At 50.8% G+C, this 23,047-nt stretch overlaps 1 protein-coding gene across 3 annotated transcripts in view; it reads left to right on the forward strand.

The window, feature by feature from the left end:
- LOC143842841 (DIS3-like exonuclease 2) overlaps positions 1-23,047 on the forward strand; it is a 228,492-nt gene that overhangs the window by 95,354 nt on the left and 110,091 nt on the right. For all 3 annotated transcript variants that reach the window (XR_013233376.1, XR_013233375.1, XM_077348100.1), the window contains 3 exons: positions 2,568-2,662; positions 5,214-5,461; positions 9,693-9,866. Coding sequence is in view for 1 of the 3 variants with exons in the window: in XM_077348100.1 (XP_077204215.1) it covers positions 2,568-2,662; positions 5,214-5,461; positions 9,693-9,866 (517 nt within the window). In the remaining 2 variants the exon portion in view is untranslated. The remainder of the gene's footprint in view (positions 1-2,567; positions 2,663-5,213; positions 5,462-9,692; positions 9,867-23,047) is intronic.

Below are 23,047 nucleotides of genomic sequence, written 5' to 3' on the forward strand. Positions count from 1 at the left end.
GGAAAGGGGAGAAGCTGCAGGGGCTGTGGTGGGATGGAAAACAGAGGTAACGGAGGAATTATTTCCCTCCTGTGTCTTTACGGGTCCCCTGTTATATCCAGTCCTCCCCATTGATCTATCAGTTCCATCCTAGAGCTGCAGCTACTTAGTGGCCAAACGTGCTCTTGTGTGGGCTCGAAGGTTCTATCCCGGCCTGTCTCTGGTCTGCCTACAAGTGCTTTTTGGCACCCCGATGCACAGTCTTTCAATAAAACATATGTTTTATACCTTTTCCTCATTTACTTCAAAGAAAGCCCTCTCGTCAGCTCCTTTTCCTTAAACTCAGAGACCACAATGACTGACTCCTTTTGGAAAAGAGCGTTCTTGGGGACGATGTAAAAGTTTCTTCATAAATTACCAGCCCATAGGTGGATAAAGTTTGCTCCTGCCCAGCTATCCTATATAGGTTGGTGGGGTAGCTTGATATCATCAGAACTTAGAAGCTAATCAGGGTCAGCCCTGGTTAGTAGTGGGATGGTAGACTACCAAGGAAACCGAGAGTTGTTGTGCAGACATGTTTCTTGATAATTCTATGAGTTTGCCATAAATCAGCTTGCAACTTAATGGCCATTTCCACCACGCATAATAAACCTCTTCCTGGACTTCCGACCTTGCCTCTTCCAAAATTACAAAGATAGTTCTATAACAAAAATAGAACCCAATAGTACCTTTAAAACCAACAAAGACTTATTCAAGGAGCGAGCTTTCGAGTGCAGGCACTCTGTGCATGCACTCGAAAGCTCCCACCTTGAATAAATCTTGGTTGATCTTAAAGATGTTATTGGACTCTATTTTTGTTGTGCTACTGCAGACCAATACGGTTATCCACTTGAAAGATAGTTCTAACAGACTTGTAAGAAGTCACAGTGCTATCTGTGGTTAGTCTATGAAATGTATGTTAGTAAACACCTTATTACTGCTTTTCTCCACTTTTTATCATTGAGAACCCCCTGAAACATTCTTCAGGCTTCGAGAAATCCCAGAAGTGGGGCGATCGTGTAGAATATCGTTGGGAAGCGTAGCTGTGGACACGCCCACCCGGGGCCCCTCCTCTTCCCACCCCCTCCAGGCCCATCATTTGGGAGGGGTTGGGTGGGTCAACCTGGCCATAAATGGTCATATCACCAATAAATGAAACCCTGGTAGAGAAAAGCCTGCCTTACTAGAATCTGAACTTGTGAAGCTGCCTTAAACTGAAGTATTAAACTGAAGTATTGCCTACTCAGACTGCTCTCCAGGGTCTCAGGTCAAGGTCTTTCAAAATCAGCGGCAACCTGGTCCTTTGAACTGAAGATGCCGAGGTTTGAACCTGGGACCTTCTGCATGCCAAGTAGACGCCCCGTCACAACCCCGCGGGAGGAGATGTCTTTTCCCCTGCTCTCTAAAGCAGGGTTAGTCGACCTGTGGTCCTCCAGATGTCCGTGGACTACAATTCCCATGAGCCCCTGCCAGCAAACGCTGGCAGGGGCTCATGGGAATTGTAGTCCATGGACATTTGGAGGACCGCAGGTTGACTACCCCTGCTCTAAAGGACAGAATCGATGGAGTTTCTACAACTCCTCACGCGCCATTTTAAATAGCGGCCGGGCCCTAGTCCTCGCAAGGCGCGGTTTTGGTTCCGAGGCGAAATATGCATTTTATAACCTTGCGTGACGTTCTTTAAAGGAAATGAAACGTTTTAATGAAGGCAAGTACTTAAAGGGGACTGTTTATGTAACGTGAAAAAGCGAAATGACCCCAGCGTTACGAAACGCCAGGAAACTCAAGCGGTTTTTATTTGCATTTTTAATAAACAGAGCTTGGGTTCCACCATTTTGTTTATTATGGCTGGTATTGACGGACTTGTAAATTTCGGGGCCTACTTTGATTTTTGCAGATGTGCCCAATGGAAATCGACCCTATATCTGTTCCCCATTGCGGGCTGGAGGGATGTTGAAATGCTGATGTTCTCCTTTTTTCGCTGCTTCCTTCCGCCTGGGCCAGCGCTCAAAGCTGGCCCCCGGGGCTGCCAAAGAGGGACATGAATAGGCTGAAGTAGAAAAGGGAGACAAAAGGGAGGCAATCTCAAACTGGCCGCTACGGATAAAGTTTATTCAGTTTTACACAACGCTGGAACGAGATCTGGAATACCTCGTTTTCGGATCAATGGCTATTAATAAACAAAATAAAACGAACAAGAATTTCTTATATGATTCTTATTACAAGTAATAATTCTTATTTAATCTCATGTTGCTACCTAATGAATGTTTGGTAACTGAGAACCACAACCGTTACTGTTTCAGTGTAATCTGTAAAACAAGGCACAATCCACGAGCATCAACTACAGTACTTTAATATGTCCCTACTTTGCTACTTCCCTCACAATTTTATTTCTCATTAATATACTTACTTAATAGTATCACCTTGCCTGAAAGGTCTTCAGCTGGTAATCGACACGGGATTCTCGGCTGGCTGGTCTTCTTGTTTGAAGTAGAAAGCAATGGAAGAAATTGTGACACATGAATGTTTTTTATGCGTATTTTCTGTAGAGCAAGACACAGAGGCTTGCAGGGACCACCACGCAAAACGTGAAGACTCCCACAAGGCTAATGATCCAGAGCAATTCCTCCAAAAGACAGGCAAGGTATTGTCTTATCAAAACATTCCCCAATGGCCGTGTTGATCCACCCTTAAACGCAGCTTCTCAAGCACTAATCTCTTGGGTGTTTTTGGGACTGAAATGGCGACAGTCCACTTCAGGGCTTGTCACAGTCCTGATAGAGCTGTTCTTACAAAGCAGTAATGTCAGGGCTCTCTCGGCCCCACCTCCCTCACTGTTGTGGGGAGAGGAAGGGAAGGCGATTGTAAGCTGCTTTGAGACTTGGATAGTAAATAACGGTAAAGGTATCCCCTGTGCAAGCACCGGGTCATGTCGGACCCTTGGGGTGACGCCCTCTAGCGGGATAGTAAATAGCGGGGTATAAAAACCAACTCTTCTTCTTCTTAACTCTCTCCCCCCATGATTTTTTAAAAATAAGATTGCCCCTGCCCCTGTTGTGCAGATTTTAAAATTTACACTCTGCAACCAGATTCAGAATCAGACCTTCAGACAGCCAAATCCTGCGGTAGCACCAAAACTTTGGAATGACCTCCCCAGGGAAATGTGTACCAAATACAATCCCTAAAAATAGAATGATCAAAGCAAGAAACTCACAGATGGCGGGAAAACCTCCCCTCCAAAAAAACCATGTTTACTCTTCAACCAGTCAACCTGCGGTTAAAATCTTCCAGCACCTACTTTGCTTAATTCCTCCAGGCTCTAATAAGCCCATCACTCAGTCAAAGAAGGAAACCAGGTGAGTTCCCCAGATCAACAAATTGTCCTTCAGATGATTACAGCCCTCCTCCTTCAAAATTTGTTCCATTGTCTTCCCTGCAATTGAGATTGGCTTGTAGCTTCTCTCCTCCCTTTTGTGAAGATTGGGATAACCTTCACTCTCCTCCAGCCTTCTGGCACCAGTCCTCCAAGAGGTCCTAAAAAGATGGACAAGGGTTCGGCAAGCTCTCCAGAAAGTTCTTTGAACACTTTTGGGTGGACACCATCAGGGGATTTGAACTCATCCAGTGTAGCCAGGTGCCTCTCGACAACCGCTCTGTCCTTGTCAGCCTGCCCCCCTGCCACAATCCCTTGCCTACCGCCATCCCTAGATGTGTCTGTATTCTTCTGGGAAAACACAGAGGCAAAATAGGTACTGCTCCTTTCCGCTTTCCTTGCTTACGTCTGTTTTGTTAAGTGAAGGGTACAGCATCCCCACATCTAAGGCCTGCCAATGATTCACACCCGAAGCTCAAGGAAATAGTATTTCAAAACATAAGGCAGCATGATAGGAGAAAGCCCTCAAAGCTTCAGAACCGTGGTCCAAATTGACCCCGGAAAAATGATCCATCGCCATGTCCTCAGAATCAACAAAATTAGCTCCACCTTCTGAATTCAGGTCGCAACGGGATCCGATCCGGGTCCTAGTTCATTGCGCCTCTTTGGAGCCACCAGTTGAGAGGGCAGAGATTAAGGCCAAGGTCAAAGGAACATTCAAGCCTGCATCTCAGCAACGTGCTCCGGTCTCCATCCCTGAGCCTATTCCAGCCTATTCCAGAGTCAGCTTGGTGTAGTGGTTAGGAGTGGGGACTTCTAATCTGGCATGCCGGGTTTGATTCTGCACTCCCCCACATGCTGGGTGACCTTGGGCTCGCCACGGCACTGATAAAACTGTTCTGACCGGGCAGTGATATCAGGGCTCTCTCAGCCTCACCCACCCCACAGGGTGTCTGTTGTGGGGAGAGGAAAGGGAAGGTGACTGTAAGCCGCTTTGAGCCTCCTTCGGGTAGGGAAAAGCGGCATATAAGAACCAACTCTTCTTCTTCTTCTTCTTCTTCTTCTTCTTCTTCTTCTTCTTCTTCTCCTCCTCCTCCTCCTCCTCCTCCTCCTCCAGTTTTGATCTCGGATGGGGAGGTTGAAGCTGGTTTTATTTATTTATTTATTTGATTTGTATGACTGCCGCTCTCGGAAACGGGCTCGCGGCGGTTCACAATATTTCAATACAAATACATTCACAATATTTCAATACAAATACAGTACATTAAAAAGCATTGAAATTCCCCATTCAAACCCCATTAAAACAATGACACGGTCACAATGATGGCGATTACGAACAAACTATTCCTGTACAGGCCTACTGGATGAGCAGAAGGGAGCGGATGGAACATAGGGTGGAACATTCTGGGGAACCAGGCCAGTCAAATACTGGCCTCCCCCTCTGGGGACAGGGGCCCGATCTTAGCCCCCGGGCCACCACCCGGCCTCAGACTAATACCTGGCGGAAGAGCTCCGTTTTGCAGGCCCTGTGGAATTCAGAGAGCTCCGACAGGGCCTGGAGCTCTTCAGGGAGCTTATTCCACCAGGTAGGGGCCAGGACTGAAAAGGCCCTGGCTCTGGTCGAGGCCAGGCGTGCCTCCCGGGGTCAAGTTTTATTGGTGGGTCAAGTCCCCTGTGTGCCTGCATAGAACCAATTGATGAGGGATAGTTGCAGGTAAGTGCAGCTTTTTCCGCCAGATCCTAGTCCAGGATTGGTTCTCCTTGCTAGAAACTGAAAGCATCCTTTCTGGCCTTAACTGAATGCCTTCTGTGGCTCTTCCAGGTGGTCTACATCTTGGAGAAGAAGCACTCTAGGGCAGCGATGGGCTCCCTCCGGCTCTTAACTGACCGCAACAGCGAACTCTTCAAGAAGTGTGCCATGTTCTCACCTGTGGACCACAGACTGCCACGTGCCTACGTGTCCCTGGCTGACTGCCCACCAGATTTTGCCTCCAAGCCCGAGGACTATTCCAACACCCTGTTCATCTGCCGTATCGTGGACTGGAGGGAAGACAGCAATTTCGCCATCGGGTAGGTGTCCCGTTTTGGCCCTCAGCCGCTGGAATGATTTATAATAACAGGTCTGGGAGGCAGGAGACCATAGACCAGGGGTGGGCAAACTGTGGCCCTCCAGATTTCCATGGACTACAATTCCCATGAGCCCCTGCCAGCATTCGCTGGCAGGGTCTCATGGGAATTGTAGTCCGTGGACATCTGGAGGGCCGCAGTTTGCCCACCCCTGTCATAGACGGCTACTGCCAGAGTAGATAAGCCAGTATTCTGACTCAGCGATTTAATTGTATGTAAAGCAGGGAAAAAGAAAGGAAGGAAATACAGGAAAACTCTCTTGTCGCATTTCAAATAGGTATTAAACAAGCTCCACTGCCACATGAATTAAATGGGTTTTCTTACTTGCCATAAGAGCCTCTTGTGGCGCAGAGTGGTAAGGCAGCAGACATGCAGTCTGAAAGCTCTGCCCATGAGGCTGGGAGTTCGATCCCAGCAGCCGGCTCAAGGTTGACTCAGCCTTCCATCCTTCCGAGGTCGGTAAAATGAGTACCCAGCTTGCTGCTGGGGGGTAAACGGTAATGACTGGGGAAGGCACTGGCAAACCACCCTGTATTGAGTCTGCCATGAAAACGCTGGAGGGCGTCACCCCAAGGGTCAGACATGACTCGGTGCTTGCACAGGGGATACCTTTACCTTTACCTTACTTGCCATAACTGTATTTGCTCGACAGAGTTTGTGTCCAATGGTTTGACTCCAGTGGTTTTATTCAAGGTGTGAGCTTTTGGGTGCATGCCAGCGAACACCTGAATTAAAACTTGGTTGGTCTTAAAGGGGTCACGGGGTTCAAGCTTGGTTCTGCTGCTGCAGACCTAGATGGCTACCCACCTGAATCTGTATTTGCTTCAGTTGGTGTATGTCTGAGGGGGGAGTCTAAGTCCTTGGGGCATTTTGCGTCTCTCTTTGTAAAGGAGTCTTGAAAATACAGTTTTAGCAGGATTTGGAGATTTGTAGCGGTTGATGGGATATCAATTCAGGACAGACAAAAGGAAATGCTTTGTCCCGCAGTGAGTGATTAAAATGGTGATTTCGCTTGTAAAGGCCACAAGTAGAGATGTCTTTTAAAGAGAGTTGGACAAATTCATGGAGAAGAGGCCTGTCGGCATTTAGAAGTGGAACATCTCTGAATGCCAGTGCTTGGAGGAAACCTCAATTGGGTCTTTCTCTGTATTCTGCTGTTGGCCCTTCAGGGGAACTAGTTGGTCCCTCTGTGAGACAGGATGCTGGACTAGATGGACCCCTGGTCTGACCCAGCAGGGTTTATTCTTCTGTTCTAGGGGTCTTGTGGCCCCTTGGCATTGCTGTTTCCATGGGCACATTTAGCACCTGCTTCACATTTTTGTTTCGGCATTCTTGGAAGATGCTGAACTTGTGTGCCGGTCTCTGATGGACAGCTTCATCCATCTCCTGTCTTTTCTGCACAGACTTGGGAGTGTGGGGTCTGTCTCAGCATCAGGAAGCCCCACCCGGGGGATTCCTTTCCTTGCCTCTGGGAGTGTCACAAGGGATGGGGACTGCTTTGGGGCAGGCAGGGGTGTCCCTTCAGGATCACCTTTGGAAAGCCATTTGCACCAATCGCAGGCAAAACCCGGCGTGTCCTGGAGGTATGTTTTTTAGGGGGAGGGGGCTCACTTCTGTGACTCTTGAGCGCCACCTGGCGGTCACCAACAGCCCACTTTCTCCCTTTGAGGACAGATGTGCTGTCACCAGTTGGCTTGGTTCGTTGAGTGCTGCAAAGTTTGGGCAGTACTCAAAAGGGACACTGTGTGTGTGTGTGTGTGTGTGCGTGCGCGTGCGTGTGGGAGAGAGAGAGAGAGAAAGAGGATCATCATACTGTGTATGCAAGAGACTCTGTGCAATCATCCCTGAACTGGTTTTCAGGCTTAAGAGGCGAGACTTGCAATACAGTTTGCTAGCTTAGAAGAAGAGTTGGTTCTTAGATGCCATTTTTCTCTACCCAAAGGAGTCTCAAAGCGGCTTCCAGTCACCTTCCCTTTCCTCTCCCCACAACAGACACCCTGTGAAGGAGGTGAGGCTGAGAGAGCCCTGATATTACTGAAGAAGAAGAAGAGTTGGTTCTTAGATGCCGCTTTTCTCTACCCAAAGGAGTCTCAAAGTGGCTTACAGTCGCCTTCCCTTTCCTCTCCCCACAACAGACGCCCTGTGAAGGAGGTGAGGCTGAGAGAGCCCTGATATTACTGAAGAAGAAGAAGAGTTGGTTCTTAGATGCCGCTTTTCTCTACCCAAAGGAGTCTCAAAGTGGCTTACAGTCGCCTTCCCTTTCCTCTCCCCACAACAGACGCCCTGTGAGGTGGGTGAGGCTGAAAAGGACTGCTTTAGAGAGATGTGTCCTTTGACCGTCAGTGGTGGTGTTAGTACGTTGGGCATATAAGAAGAGAGGCCAAATTTTGATGTTTGCCATAGCCTTCCTCTGCAAAGTCTTCCTCAGAGGCCTGCTCCCAAGATCAGGCTCTCTTATCCCATCCCATCCCACCCCACCCCACATCTTCTGTTTTTATATTTACAATTAAATATATAGTACAAAGATGCTATCATTCCTTTCCATACTCTCTCATCCCAAACCCCTTCGTCAGAACTTCTGACTGCTCAAGGAAGTGTGTGCCCGTGCATGAGACAATCAGACGTGTAGCATATGGGACTGAGGGTCTGTATTGCTCCCCAGTGCCCTATTTATGGCTCATTTAGCATTTAGGCATAGTAAATCTTGCTTTGTCACAGTGGATGAATGGCTGGTCTCTAAGGGCTTGTCTGTCAGAGAACTGTACCACCCACCCACTTCAAGTTACAACCGTGGACTTCCTTCTCCCCTGTAGCTTGGTTCTTGCCCTTTACCTCAAAGATTTCCCCTACAAGACAGCAGTAGAACTAGTTTTCGATGTCAGTGACTCATAATTGCTGCTGGTTCAGGCCAGTCTTCTTAATGCATTTTGTCCATTCTTCTCTTATGTATCTGTCCGTCTTCTGGTCCTGTTGCACGGCCCGAAACAAGCCTGCACAATCCAATGCCCACAGGCTTGTCTGTGGCCCCTTTCTTGTGTCTGGGGGAATTCCGGAAACCCAGGGATTTGCAACCCTTCCCGAATTTTTCACAAGGCCTATGCCACTCAAAAACTGGCAGCCGCTCCAAGAGGCCAGGAAGAACACCTCTGCCGTGACCTTTGGCTTGCCCCTTTCCCCCTTGGTTTCAGAATGATGTGGCAAAATTGGTGACGGTTTCCTCTGCTTGTTGGGGGCTTGAATGTGTGTGGATCTAGTTGTTGTCTGTGAGTCAGGCTAGGATCTAGGACAGTGGTTCTCAACCTGGGGGTTGGGACCACTTTGGGGGTAGGATGACCCTTTCACAGGGGTTTCGGCAGGGTGAGCAGCTTGGCTGGGGGGGGGGGGGGACACGCCACCACTGTTGCCTCTCCTCCTGAAGGCGCCTGCTAATTTATAACCAATTTATGTACAATCCTGAACAATGGATCTTCACGCCTTTGGTCACTGTGGGTTTAATTTCTGTGAAACTTTATGGTTGGGGGTCACCACGACAGGAGGAACGGTATTAAAAGGCCGCGGCATTAGGAAGGTTGAGAACCACTGGTCTAGGAGTGCAGATTTCCAGTTGGCCATCACCACATCCTCTGGCAGTGGACCCCACAGTTGAATCACTTTTGATCACAGTTGTGTTTCCTTTTGTCTGACCTCGACCTACAGCCCCTTGGTGTCATTGGATGACCGAAGGAGTCAAAGCGGCGTACAGTCGCCTTCCCTTTCCTCTCCCCACAACAGACATCCTGTGAGGGAGGGGAGGCTGAGAGAGCCCTGAGATTACTGAAGAAGTTGGTTCTTCTATGCCGCTTTTCTCTACCCGAAGGAGGCTCAAAGTGGCTTCCAGTCGCCTTCCCTTTCCTCTCCCCACAACCCTGTGAGGAAGGGGAGGCTGAGAGAGCCCTGATATTCCTGCTCAGTCAGAATAGCTTTATCTGTGCTGTGACTGGCCCGAGGTCACCCAGCTGGCTGCATGTGAGGGAGCAGGGAATCAAACCCAGCTCTCCAGATTAGAAGCTGCCGCTCTTAGCCACTCCGCCAAGCCGGCTCTCTTGCCCGTTTAGGCTTTCTCGTCTCTGACTCACCCCTCCTCTCCATCGAACCCGCTCAAACCAGACTCCCTTTCCCCCCCTGCTTCCTCCAGGCAGTTGGCCCAGAGCCTTGGCCAGGCTGGAGAGATCGAGCCGGAGACGGAAGGCATCCTGACGGAATACGGTGTGGATTTCTCGGACTTCTCCCCGGAGGTCTTGCAGTGCCTGCCCCAGAGCCTGCCTTGGGCCATCCCGCCGGAAGAGCTCTCCAAAAGACGAGATTTAAGGTAACTGCCAGTTCCCGTTGCCTGCGGTCTGCAGGTGTCATTGCTTCGGGGAAGCCATTTTAATGGCAGCGCCACGTCGAATTCTTTCGCTGCGGAGGGGATGGATGGATGGGCTCCCTACCACAGTTAGGCCCGGGGCAAACAGCTTGCGCGTCTGTTGGATTTCGGCTTCCAAGGGCTCGCGAGGACACGGCGTATTTTTGAGACGGCGGCAGCTCCGGAACTGCCACGATCCCGTTGTCCAGAAGTGTGTAAATTAATCCCGCTTTTCGGAGGTCAGCCTGCTAGACGGTTCAGATTGTACCTTTTTATTGGATGGAGTTGTGCTGGTAGCAGCCCGCCGGGGGAATTCTCCCACCGAGCTGTCAGCTTTTTTCAGGACTTTATGGTGCGTGTCTGGCTGCCGTTCTGCAGAGTGGACGGGAAGAGCTGAGAGGGTTTTGAGAATTCGGAAGTCCTTCGGCCTGTTTTTTTTTTTTTTTTTTTTGGTGGCTGGCAGTGGCAGCTGTCGGAGGTTTCTGTTTGCCTTGTTATTAAGAGGGCTCCATTATTGGGTCTCGGGCTGCCGCAAACCTTTCCTCCCCCCCCCCCCGAAGTCTGCTGGCCTGCACAGAGGCCTCATAGGAGAGACTGGGGCTATTACTTCCTAATACACCCCCCCCCCAGGATCTCAGAGCAGTGAACATGATTCTTCCCCACATTTATCCTCACAACAACCCTGTGGGAGAGTTTAACAGAGAGAGGGTGGATTTGAATGCGGATTTCCTAAAGCTCAACCTGACAATTTTGCCGTGGTAGCATACCGGCTGTCAGTGAGGGAGGTTCTCTCATAGGTGTGGGGCATGGAGTGGAATCATTCATTCATTCATTCATTCATTCATTCATTCATTCATTCATTCATTCATTCATTCATTCATTCATTCATTCATTCATTCATTCTACTTCTCTCCCGCCGCTCCCAGCCAAGCTGGCTCTTGGCGGCTCACAAAATATCACATCCGTAAAAACATCCCATAAAAACATCCCCCTCACATAACCCGTAAGACCTTAACAATAAAAATATTAACAACAAGTGGTTGTACAATATAGGCCATATTATAAGAACTCCTCCCCCAACACTTCAAGTCATTGGTGACGGTGTGGAAATATTAAGGACTGAAAATGGGAAAGCAGGGGTAGATCGCCTAATGGCTCTGGACAGGTCTAATAATCCTGAGCCCGGGGGAGACCCGTTCTTATAACCCCGGGAATTCAGCTTGGCCTCAACCAAATGCCTGGTGGAAGGGCTCCATTTTGCAGGCCCTCTGGGACCCCAAGAGGTCCGTTTGGGCCTGCGGCTCTTCAGGGAGCTGATTCCACCAAGTAGGAATCAGAATGGCAGGCAGATCCTGCCCTGATCCTAACAGTCCACTGAGCAAAGTTTAATCACTGATCCATCCGTTTATGAAAATGTTTATATCCCACCTTTCAGTTCGGCTCAAGGTGGAAACCTTCCTCCCATCCCAACAGAAGAGCCGCTTCCATTGGAGGAAGGCCCTGGGGGATATGCAGTGGCTTCCTAAGATTAATTCTCCCCATGGACCACCTTTCTTCATATGTCTTGGTCTCCAAACCCCTCACCATCTTTGTTGGTGGTTACAGTGTCGGAATAGGCTTTGAGAGACTCGGGTTCAAATCCCCTCTCTGCTGTGGGCGTTTTCTGGGTGACCTTGGGCCACTCTCTCGCACCTCACAGGGTGGCTGGGAAGTTAAAACGGAGGAGGAAGAGGACCACGGTGTGAGTTGGCCCTGGTCCCTTTAGCCCTAAAGCCCGTCTAGAAAACCCCTTTGAATCTTAGTTTTGCACAGTTTGTGGAAGCCAAGAGGGTGGGCGCCCTCCTGACCTCCTCAGGCAGGCCATCCCACGAGCTGGGGGCCACCACAGAGAAGGCAGGTGTATGGGCAGTTGTTGAATTTGCCCCTGTGCAGTTTGGCACCTGCAGAAGACCCTGCTCAGATGGACTAGATGGCCTGTATGGCCCCTTCCAACTCTATGATTCTATGATTCTATGATTCAGATAAGCAGAATTTTTGGATGGGAAACCACCAGGGAAGTCCAGGGTCTCAAACCACCTCTGTTGGCCTTTTACCTCGAGAACCCTACATCAGGGGTAGTCAACGTGTGGTCCTCCAGATGTTCCTGGACTACAATTCCCATGAGCCCCTGCCAGCAAACGCTGGCAGGGGCTCATGGGAATTGTAGTCCAGGAACATCTGGAGGACCACAGGTTGACTACCCCTGCCCTACATGATTGCACACAGAAATGGAAGGGGGCCTTATTGCCTTCCTGATGAACTCTCTCCAGGTCAGAGCTTCTCAAATGGAAGCGCTGCCTAATGTGTCCCTTGTCAAAATAACTCTGCTGGAGTCCGTCATGTCCCGTCCTGTCTTCCATGCACGTGGGGGGAAACTGCTACCCCTTTCTTCTTGGGGATCCTGTCTCCTGAAACCCTTGAAAGAGCATAAAAGCCCAGAGTCTGCACATTCTTCCTCCCCCCACCCCCACCCCTTTTGTGGTCAGATTGATGAGAGCCGATATTTTACAACTGAATGGAGCAAGGCGGCCTCCGTGTGAAAAGTGCAACGTTTGTTTGCCGTGCAGAAATGCACGAAGGGGGCCGAGGATGCGGCCCGCTGTTATCCGGGTTCGTAGGGGACGAAGTCCCTTCTTCCTTCTCCTCCTCGCTTCAGCCCATTCACCTGCCAGTTTTATTCCTTCCTTTGCTCTCCGCTCCCCAAGAATGTCAGTTTTATGGCACGGAGTTCAAGAGAAAAAGGAGAGGGTCAAAAGGAAATGGTGAAATGCAAATTTCCACGGAGGGTGTAGGGGTGACTCCGGAGAAGGAAACGTCGGGAGAACCGAAGAAACCCCAACGCTCTTTTCTGTGGCTTGTTCCAAATGTTTTTAATTTCATTCATATCTTTTTGTTTTCTCTCCCTGCTAAACTGGGGCAAGTAACCCAGCCAGGAAAGTCCTTCTATAGTGGGAAAGCAAACCCTTGAATCCTGGAGAGAGAAAAAAGGGGCCATTTCTTTGCTTTTCCATCTCTCCCATTGTTTGGCTCACTGTGAGAGAGAGAGAGAGAAAAAGAAAGAACAACCACCAGCCTTAGAGTCATTTTTCTGGAAAAGGGCAAAGCCCTCCTTGGAAGGATGGCGCTACCGGCTCACAAGGGCAGGCTGCAGATCTCGTTCGCCTCTCCTCTCCTCAGTGGGAAGCAAGGCCAGTGACCTCTGCTGGACCAGCGCAAATGTGAAACTTGGCACTAAAAATTGCTAGCTCTCAATTTTCCAGTCTCTCTCTCTCTCTCCCTCCCTCCCTCCCCTCTTTTTCTTTCTCCCTCTTCCTCTCTCCCTTCTTCCCTCCCTCCCTCTCCTCTTTCTCTCTCTCAACTCCCTCCCTCCCTCCCTCCCTCCCTCCCTCCCTCCCCACTTTCTCACTCTCCCTCCCCCTCTTTTTCTCTCCCTCCCTCCTTCTCTCTCTCCCTTCACTCCTTCTCCCTCTCTTCTCTCTCCCTCCCCTCTTTTTCTTTCTCCCTCTCCCTCTCCCTCTCCCTCTCCTCTCCCTCTCCCTCTCCCTCTCCCTCTCCCTCTCCCTCTCCCTCTCCCTCTCCCTCTCCCTCTCCCTCTCCCTCTCCCTCTCCCTCTCCCTCTCCCTCTCCCTCTCCCATCCAGCCTCCTTCTCTCTCCCCTTTCTTTCTCTCCCTTCCCCCTCTTTCTCTTTCTTTCGCCCTCCCTCCCCCCTTTCTCTCTCTCCCTCTCCCCCCTTCCCCATTGAGTCTCATTCTGCCAGCTTGTGATTTTTATTTATTATAAACAGGATGTTGTATTCACTTTTTGAGACGGAATATGAAACTGGGAGGTGGGATTAGTAGCTGCAGTTTTCACAGCTGCCAAAATAGAAAACAATCAGCTAAAAATACCAAGAACGTGGTGGGGGTGGGCGCGGGGCGGAGGGGGTCGCAGCGTGGATCCGCGAGACGGATGGCCGCCCAAGGAGGGGTCCCGTCCTTCCGACAGCCCAGACCGGCTCCACAGCTGTATCTCAGACATGACGGATGCTGAGCGCGGAGCATCCAGCGCTGCATCCGAAACAAGCCAGCAAACAAACACTGTTGCCCAAGAGACCCGAGAGCAGAAGAGACGCTCTATTAAAATTGGCATTCAGCACTTAATGAGCGTGCCGCGTCCCCGTAGGCAGACTTAATTAAATGTTGCTTTTATAGATGGAGATCTCCAAGGAGACCCGAGAGGCTCCGATGAGTTTCTCCGTTTAAACGGCTTCCAGGCAGGGGGCTTGATGGGAAGGAGACTCTGGAGTCTGGCGGGACCCAGACGAAGCGAGTGCAGCCGCAGAGAGCGCCAGCCAGGACCCGGTCAAAGGCTTCCCTCCCTCGGCTGGCAGGCCCTCCTACCCCCACCCGGCCCCACCCCTTCCGGGCAATAACCCACCATGAGGGGAGCCGGTTAGGATTCCTGCCTTGTCAAGCATTCATAGACTCCTAGAATCCTAGAGTTGGAAGGGACCTCATGGGTCATCTAGTCCAACCCGCTGCACCAGGCAGGACACTCACAACATTGGGTGGTGTAAATACTAAAGAGTGCTCTTGTCTTTGGTTCTTTGGGAGGCTCGAACCTCAAGGACAGATTCAGGAAGCCTATTTTTATTTATTTTATTCATTTTTTAATTTATATACCGCTGCTCCCGACTGGTCTCGCGGCGGTTTACACGATGAAACACGAATACAGTAAAACCCAATAAAAGCGACCTGATTAAACAAGTAAACACCAACAAGGCAGCAGTGGTCACATCCTCCATACCCAAACCTCTCCCACCTCGTTCAGCCAGAGGCCGCCTCCTCTTCCAGCAAGGGTGGGAACCGGTCTGATGGACTTTGGGGATCCTAACTTAGAATGCTGGGTCCCTGCCCCGGCCTCAACCGTACGCCTGGCGGAAGAGCTCCGTCTTGCAGGCCCTGCGGAAAGCTGACGCCTCCGGCAGGGTCCTCAGCAGTTTCGGGAGCTCATTCCACCAGGTTGGGGACAGGACCGAAAAGGCCCTGGCTCGGGTCGGGGGCCCGGGACAACCAATAAATTCATACCCGCAGAGTGAAGAGCTTTGCGGGGGGCATAAGCAACCAAACGGTCCCGCAGATAGGCAGGACCCAGGCCGCATATGGCCTTAAAGGTCAATACCAATACCTTGACCTTGACCCGGAAACAGGCTGGTAACCAGTGCAGATGGCGAAGCACCGGCTGAATGTGGGCCCTCCAAGATGTCCCAGTGAGGACCCCTGCAGCCGCATTTTGGACCAGCTGTAACTTCCGGGTCAAAGGGAAAGTGCCACATGCATGCTGATTATCTCACCAGTTACGTGCCCTCTTTCTGTGTGTAATCCCTGTATGCAAGGTTATTGTGATCCACTGATTCATGGGTAGAAGGCCACATAAAAGAAAACGAGGGAGAGAGGAAAAGATGGCAGAAGTCTAGCAGCCCACATCCCAACATCATAAGTCCAGAAGAGAAGCCATGTTGATTCAGGCCAATGACTCCTCCAGTCCAACACTCTTGTGTCACACAGTGGCCGAAACCCAGGGGCCGTCAGGAGATCCTCCAGCAGGGCCAAACCTCCAGACGCCCTCCCCCTGTTGCCCCCCAAGCACCAAGAGTGCAGAGCATCCCTGCCCCAAACCATAAGAGAATAGAGGCCATGTTGAATCCCTCCAAGACGGAGGTCCTGTGGCCGGGGGGAAAGGGGACAGATCAGGCAGCGTGCCTACCCACCTTAGCATCTTGCACTCGGCAAGGAATTTGGGGGTGGTCCTGGATTCCTCCTTGTCTATCCCAGGCCACTCTGGCCTGGAAGAAATCCATCTCCTGCCCCCAAACTGGCATTTCCCCGGGCAGTCCAGAAAGGGCCACATATGAAGAAGCCAAACTGAGTGGGCCCGATGAAAAGGTGCAAACAGAGCGATTTCTTGCTTTTGAAGGCCAGGAGTGGCCTGGGCAGCTGACAGGGCTTTAAAAAGACTTAGAAGTGGATCTCCCGGGGAGTAGATCCCAATACAGTCAAGAGCACGACTTCTGCATGTGCCAAACTTGCAATCTCGCAAGACGTTTCTGCTCGCAAAGCAGATGCTCTGCCACTGAGCCCCAGTCCCGTCCCAGCAGATTCGTGGTCCATCAAGATCAGCACCATCTGCTCAGACCGGCAATAGCTCTCCAGGAGGAGGTCTTTCACATCACCTGCTGCCTGGTCCTTTTTCCTCCGCGGTTCTCAACTGGCCTGACCCTGCGACCCCAATGGCGGCGGCGGCGGCGGCAGTGTCGGTGTGCGCACATGGGCAAGCGCACCACAGTTGGGCGGCGTGAAGATGGCCATTGCCACGGCTCCTCCACTGCCGACTGCTGCCACTGCCCGCCACCTCTTCCTGCCGCCTGCCGCCACCCACCGCTACTTGCGGCTGCCCACTGCTGCCACTGTGGCGGCAACCAACCTGGGAACCCCACAGAAGGGGCCAGCCAACCCCACATGGGGTTGGGACCCCAGGGTGGAGAACCACGGTTTTAACTGGAGGTGCCGGGGATTGAACCCAGGACCCTTTGTGTTCCAAGCAGGTGCTCTTCCACTGAGCCACGGCCTCTCCCCTTCCCTGTGGCCTGATTGGCTTTGCTGGGAGGGCTCCGCTTCCCTTTTGCTCCCAGCCGGCGAGGCTGTTCTTAGCACTGTTTGTAACCGGGGGCCCCCAGCAACAGCCCTGTTTCCCCGGCCGTTCTCGAGGAACGGCGCTGATAAGATCGGGCTTAGCGGCGCTTATCCGAAAGACGTGTCGGCTGACAAAATTAGAGGCGGAGGGCTCGATATGCCTGTGCCCCCCCCCCAGCAGGCTCCTGGGGGGTCGGATGGAAACGAGCCCGCCTGCGGGGCATAGAGAGTTCTGCCTGGCAGGTGGACGGCACAAATCAGATAACCGCGGAATAGTTTGTTCCCTGGAGGTTTTCCACAACACAGGAACGACAGAGCCTGTCCTCTCGGGACAGGATGTGTAGAAATGTGCCAGGAGCTGATCGAAGGGGCGTCTGGCTTGGAGGGCTGCCCTGGGTCCCAATTCACACGTTTTCCCCGGCCACACACGCCTAGGCCAAACCAAACGGGGTTCAAAAAGCTCAGTTTCTTGCTTTTGAAGGCAAGGAGAGCCCGGGCGGCTGAGAGGGCTTTAAAAGGGCTGGGTGAGTCCTTGGAAGGGGATCTCGTGGGGGAGGAGATCTGATGGTGATCCGTTCAGTCGTGTCCGACCCTCGGCGATTCTATAGGAATGTCTCCGCCATGCGCCCCTGTCTCTGACTGCTTCTTTCAGTGGGTTCATGGTCATCCCTGTGTCGGCTTTGATCGTGTCGAGCCGGCAAAGGAGGAGATTTGGGCACAGTCAAACGTGGTACGTTCGCTTTTGCCGAACCTTCGCTGTCACAAGCCCTTTCGCTTTCAGGTTGAAAACTGAGCAACCTAGAAAGGGTGAAAACTTGTGCTGACTTAATTTGGTTTTTTCTTGCTCTTCTGCATGGACGCAGAAGGGAGTGGAGGTCCATGGGTGGCTACTGGACACGCTGTCTGGGGCAGGGATGCTCTGTCTTCTTGCTGCTTGGGGGGCAAGAGGGGGAGGGCTTCTGGAGTTCTGGCCCTGCTGGTGGACCTCCTGAGGGCACCTGGGTTTGGACATCGTGAGACACAGAATGTTTGGCCAGAGGGGCCATTGGCCTGGCTCAACCCGGCTCTTCTCATGTTCTTACTGCCCCAACCACCCAGTTTTAGCAGGATCAGATTTGTTCTGGTGCATAAACTATTATGAAAGGCTTGTCAAACAACTGGTTTAAGGGCAGAAATCACTCTTTTCCTGTGGTCTAGGAAAGGGGGGTGTCTGCGATGGAAATATAAGAGGGAATAGGGGACAGCGTATCCTGGTAAATAATTGTGTGGGTCCATCTAAGTGCAGAGGAAAGATTGGGCTTTCTCAACCACGGTTTCACAAAATCCTGGGGTTTCTTGATGGCCCTGGGTTTCCTGAATGGGTGACCGTTAATATTTTTTTTATTTGTTAAACATTTATCTGGTGATATCACCATATGTGTTCATTTTTGAAAGTTTTTATTGTAAACCGCCACGAGTCCTTGGAGAAGTGGCAGGGTATAAATCCAACCATAAATAAATACATTTTGACTCCCCCTCCCAAAATGGCCAATGATGGACCTGGAGGGGATGGAACGGGGAGGACGTATCCCGTGTGGGCGTGTCCACAGCTCTGCTTCCCAACCATATTCTGCATGATGGCTTCACTTCTGGGGTTTCTCAAAGCATGAAGAATGTTTCAGGAGCTTATCAATGGTTAAAAAGCTGAGAAAGGCTGCCCTAGATCAGGGGTAGTCAACCTGTGGTCCTCCAGATGTTCATGGACTACAGTTCCCATGAGCCCCTGCCAGCAAATGCTGGCAGGGGCTCATGGGAATTGTAGTCCATGAACATCTGGAGGACCACAGGTTGACTACCCCCTGCCCTAGATGATAGTAAGCAAGCTTTCCCTTTAATGCAATGGAGATTTCAAGGTTTTGTCTGCCAGCCTTACAAATTGCTGGTGATCCAGGCTAGAAGTGGCCAGCCAGACTCCATCTTTTGAAACCTGTGTCAGCCAGGAGTGATTACCATGTCTTATACCAATTAATTCAGTAACTCTGGATCTCTCAGTAAGGCTGAACCTCTGAGCTTCATTCTGTTCCTGAGTTCCAGTAAGAGGAGAGTCGCCTGTTTTCCATACAATGAATAATTATTTTAGCTTTTTTAGTTCAGTTTATCTTCCACAGATGCTTTCGGCTTCCCCTGCCACACAGATGCGGCACGTTTCTCTGTTCCGTACTCTTTCTAGATCCACGAGGTCCTTATTAAGATGGTGGCCCAGAACTTTGCCCTTTCCGAGAAGCGTAGGTGCACCACGTGGCCATGTTTTGCGTCCCAGGAAGGTTTTCTTCATGCCGATTGAGACGCATTTCGAAGGGTTGCTATAACAGATTGTTAAACATCGACACACAAATTTGTTTCTCTTCTGTCGGTGGTGGGCTGTCTGTTCCCAAGCGAAGACGACGATTTCCCGGTTTCGAAATGTTTCCCAGACCGGAGATGTGTCTAGCTAACTTTCTTTCCAAGAAGGAGCGCGGCAAGGTCTTCAGGGTTATGCTGGAGAGCAGCAAGGTCCTAAATATACCCTCTCGGACTAATTTTAAAATGCCAGCTCTCTGGAGCGGAGGGGACAAACGCAGGGAAGGCTGGGTGCCGGCTTGAATTCCACGCAGGCCAAAAAAACTTTTGTGTATGTTTGCGAAAAGAAGAGAAATGAGACCAGCTTAAAGATGTTGGGTGTCTAGACATGCAGTCACTCTTTATAGTTAAATGTCTTGGTGCCGACCTATTAAACAAGAGCTACAAAATCTGAACATGGCTCAACAAAGGATGGTCATGTGGCTCTCTGCTGGGACTGTTGGCTGTCGTTGCCAAACTATACAACGGCCCTTAAAAATGTGTCCATTGCAAGGGTGTCCAAATTGTGTCTCTCCAGAGGTCCACTGCAGTCCATGGACATCTGGAGAGATAGTTTGGCCACCCATGGCCTGTTGTATCTGTATGAGAAGTCAGGTAGTTAAGCAAAGCTTGGTGTGGTGGTTAGGACTGGAGTGCGGCTGTGGAAGGTGCTGTCAAGCCACAGCCGACGTGATGACTCTGTAGGGTTTTCAAGGCTAGAGACTGTTTTGTCCTGGCTGCTACTGTGTTCTTAAAGTCCTGCTTCGTAAGGTTGGCTCTGTGAGCAGATGTCCTTGGATATGAACCATTTGCCGTGTGGCAAGGTGGACGGGGAGGGAACGGACTCGACTAGTGGTTAACCAAACAAAGCCTAACTATGAAGAGTTGATCTGAAAAGCGTACACACTTCTGTGACTTACCATCTGTCAGGGATGAGGTTTTGTACATTCTCCTGGGCACTTGAGCACCTGTGCGCTGGACTGTTCGACCTTCCTTTTCTCTGTTTAGCCTTTACGATAGTGGGGTAGATCTTTGCATACCAGCAGCTGCACCGGGACTCGGAATTGTGTACCGGAATTGGCTTGTTCTTTCTGGGCAACGCATTTTGGTTTGGCCCATCACACCCAGCTTGGTACGGGGAAGATTTCCAAGGGTGATCCTGCTTGGCTTCTCCAGGGTTGCAGATAACAGGAGAACGTTGGATGCACACTTTTCTTGGATGCTTTAGGATGCTTAGGGCTGATCCTGCGTTGAGCAGGGGGTTGGACTAGATGGCCTGTATGGCCCCTTCCCACTCTGTGATTCTATGATTCTAACGTAGCATCCGTCTAAGTCCCCAAAACTCCAAAAAGCACAGAACAAGGCCTATGAATGCTTTGAGAGAGCTTCCACTAGCTTTATTAGGAAAGCAGCAGAGGATTCATTTATTCTATTGAATGTATTTACTATATTTATTATTTAAGACATTTAATACCTGTCTTGCTTAAGGAACGCAAGACCACTTACAATATTAATGAAATACATAAAAATACCCGAAACCGGAATAATTAAAAACCACAATTTCCTAGAGCTCCCTGGAAGTGACAAAGGGTAACTCTAGGAACCACTAGGAATTCTGTGGTAAAAGGATGGCTGGTTTTACCATAGAGTTTCTGGCATTTCCTAGCGCTTCCCAGTGTCACTGCTGGGTGGCTCTAGGAATCAACGGGAACTCTGTTAAGAATTTCGTGTTAGCGGAGGAGGCCTTATTATTATTTTTTTTATTTTTTTCTCCAGGCAGTAGGACTTGGAGGTGGGGAGGGGAATTCTGTGGTAAGAACTTCCTTCAACTAGACAAGGCCTTATGCTACTTCTTAATTTTTCTCCCAGGATGTTGGCTCCTGCAACCCTCCTGCCGGTTTCCAGGCTGGCACCCATGGCTCTGCCTACAGGGATCCTACCCTCTTTCTGAAAAGCTCAGCAGCCACCAGACGTAGGCTGGTGTAGGAGAATCCTGCCTTGATCTGTATTGCAGTGGAGGAATCCTTGAAGTCTGTTATAGCTCTTTGATGATGGGTTTTCCTCTGCAGGAAATTTTGAATACCCACCTTCTGCTTTCTGGAGAGACTAGACCAGGGGTAGTCAAACTGCGGCCCTCCAGATGTCCATGGACTACAATTCCCATGAGCCCCTGCCAGCGAATGCTGGCAGGGGCTCATGGGGATTGTAGTCCATGGACATCTGGAGGGCCGCAGTTTGACTACCCCCGGACTAGACTGTGAGTTTAAACAGATAACCGGCTCCATCTGGGGAGCTTCCCCTCTGCCTTAGGAGTCAGCCAGCAAGCTTGCACGGTTCCCACCCCCCCTCCCCACCATCTGCTCTCGAGGACACATGTATCCCCACGCGTTTTAGCAGAGTTCACGGGACTGGAGCTGGGAATCCGTGCCGTGCTCCCCGCAGGCGTGGACTCTCGTGAACCGGGCCCCGTGGTTGACCTCGCTAATAGATTGAATTGGCCGAGCGTCTCAGAGCAGGGCGGCTCAGCTCGCTGCTCCGTCTCCCTCGATGTGCTTGCAGAGTTTTGGCACCGGCGTATTTATGTTCCGTTCATTTCCAACGCAGCCTCTTCGGTGCAGCCGGTCTATTAATTCCTAAACTGCCCGGGGCTACAGATCGCGATGGGTGGCAGGCCGTGGCCGTCCCGACTCCAAGCAGCTGGGATAAGCGACCCTGTTCCATTGAAACGAAACCCCCGGCAGCCTCTGGTTTCCCAAGGAGCCTTAACCCTCTCTCTTCAGGCCTGTCAGCACACGAGAACAGTGCCTGGGCTCCCCCGCTGCCTCCTGCCCCATGACACGCATCCGGCAGAGCCGAGCATCCCGGCCTTGGCTTCCGAGCCTGTCCCAGCACCCCGAGGCTGTTAGGGGCGCACGGATGCGAGGCGTTTCCTCGCAGTTCGGACGTGATTCCGCCGAGGACAGTAAACCGAGACGTTATGTAAGCAGTATATCTTGGAATGCGATCGCCTCTTTGAAATTCCATTCATTAATGGGCTTTTAATTGAAGGAATATGTATTTGTGGAAGCAAGACGCTTCGGTCGGTTCCCACCGCCGTCGGTGTCTGTCACCGGATAGGCCAGGCTGCTCGCAGATGGAAGCATTTTCTTTTTCTCTCTAGCTAGGTAGCTGGAGTTTATTTATTTTTATTTATTATTAAAGGCATAGACCAGGGGTAGTCAAACTGCGGCCCTCCCGATGTCCATGGACTACAATTCCCAGGAGCCCCCTGCCAGCAAATGCTGGCAGGGGCTCCTGGGAATTGTAGTCCATGGACATCTGGAGGGCCGCAGTTTGACTACCCCTGGCATAGACTGTCCCTCCCCGCGAACAGAGATGCAAGCTAGCTAGCTAGAGGATAACTTTGTAAAGAACTGGAAACTGGGAATCCAGGGAACCGGGTACACCAGTCTGAAGAAGCGACCAGTGACTGAGGAAAGCTTATTACCCTGATACAAATGTTAGCTCTTTAAGGTGCTGCTGGGCTCTTGCGCTTTTCTACTGGCACACCCACCGTTATATTTTGGAACTGAAAAATCTCTAATGTCCTGGGGGGGGGGGTGGATGACGGCCATTGAGAGATTGGGGCAGAGAAGCTGTGGGGAAAGACACAATATGGGAACCTCCTCCTCAAAAAAAATTGTTGCTGGCAGCTGTTCATGCAGTGGGAGAACCACACCAACTGGCCACTGTATGGGAACCACCATGTTAATGAAGGAGATATTGATCAGTAGTAGTTAACCATCATAGAAAGGATTCCAGGTGGGGCGTGGGGATTTCCTGAAATTGACAGAGGTCAGATGCTGTGAAGAAAATGGCTGCTTTGGAGGGGGAACTCCATGGCACCATGACTTTTCCCCATTTTTTCTTCTTCCCCTTCTTCTTCTTCTTCTTCTTCTTCTTCTTCCCCTTCTTCTTCTTCTTCTTCCCCTTCTTCTTCTTCTTCTTCTTCTTCTTCTTCCCCCCTCTCCCCCCCCAAACATCTTTAGTTAAAAGGATCAGATTGGAGGTGCTGTGAAGCAGGGGTAGTCAACCTG

This window comes from Paroedura picta, chromosome 8, assembly GCF_049243985.1.
Source record: "Paroedura picta isolate Pp20150507F chromosome 8, Ppicta_v3.0, whole genome shotgun sequence".
NCBI classification, from domain to species: domain Eukaryota; kingdom Metazoa; phylum Chordata; class Lepidosauria; order Squamata; family Gekkonidae; genus Paroedura; species Paroedura picta.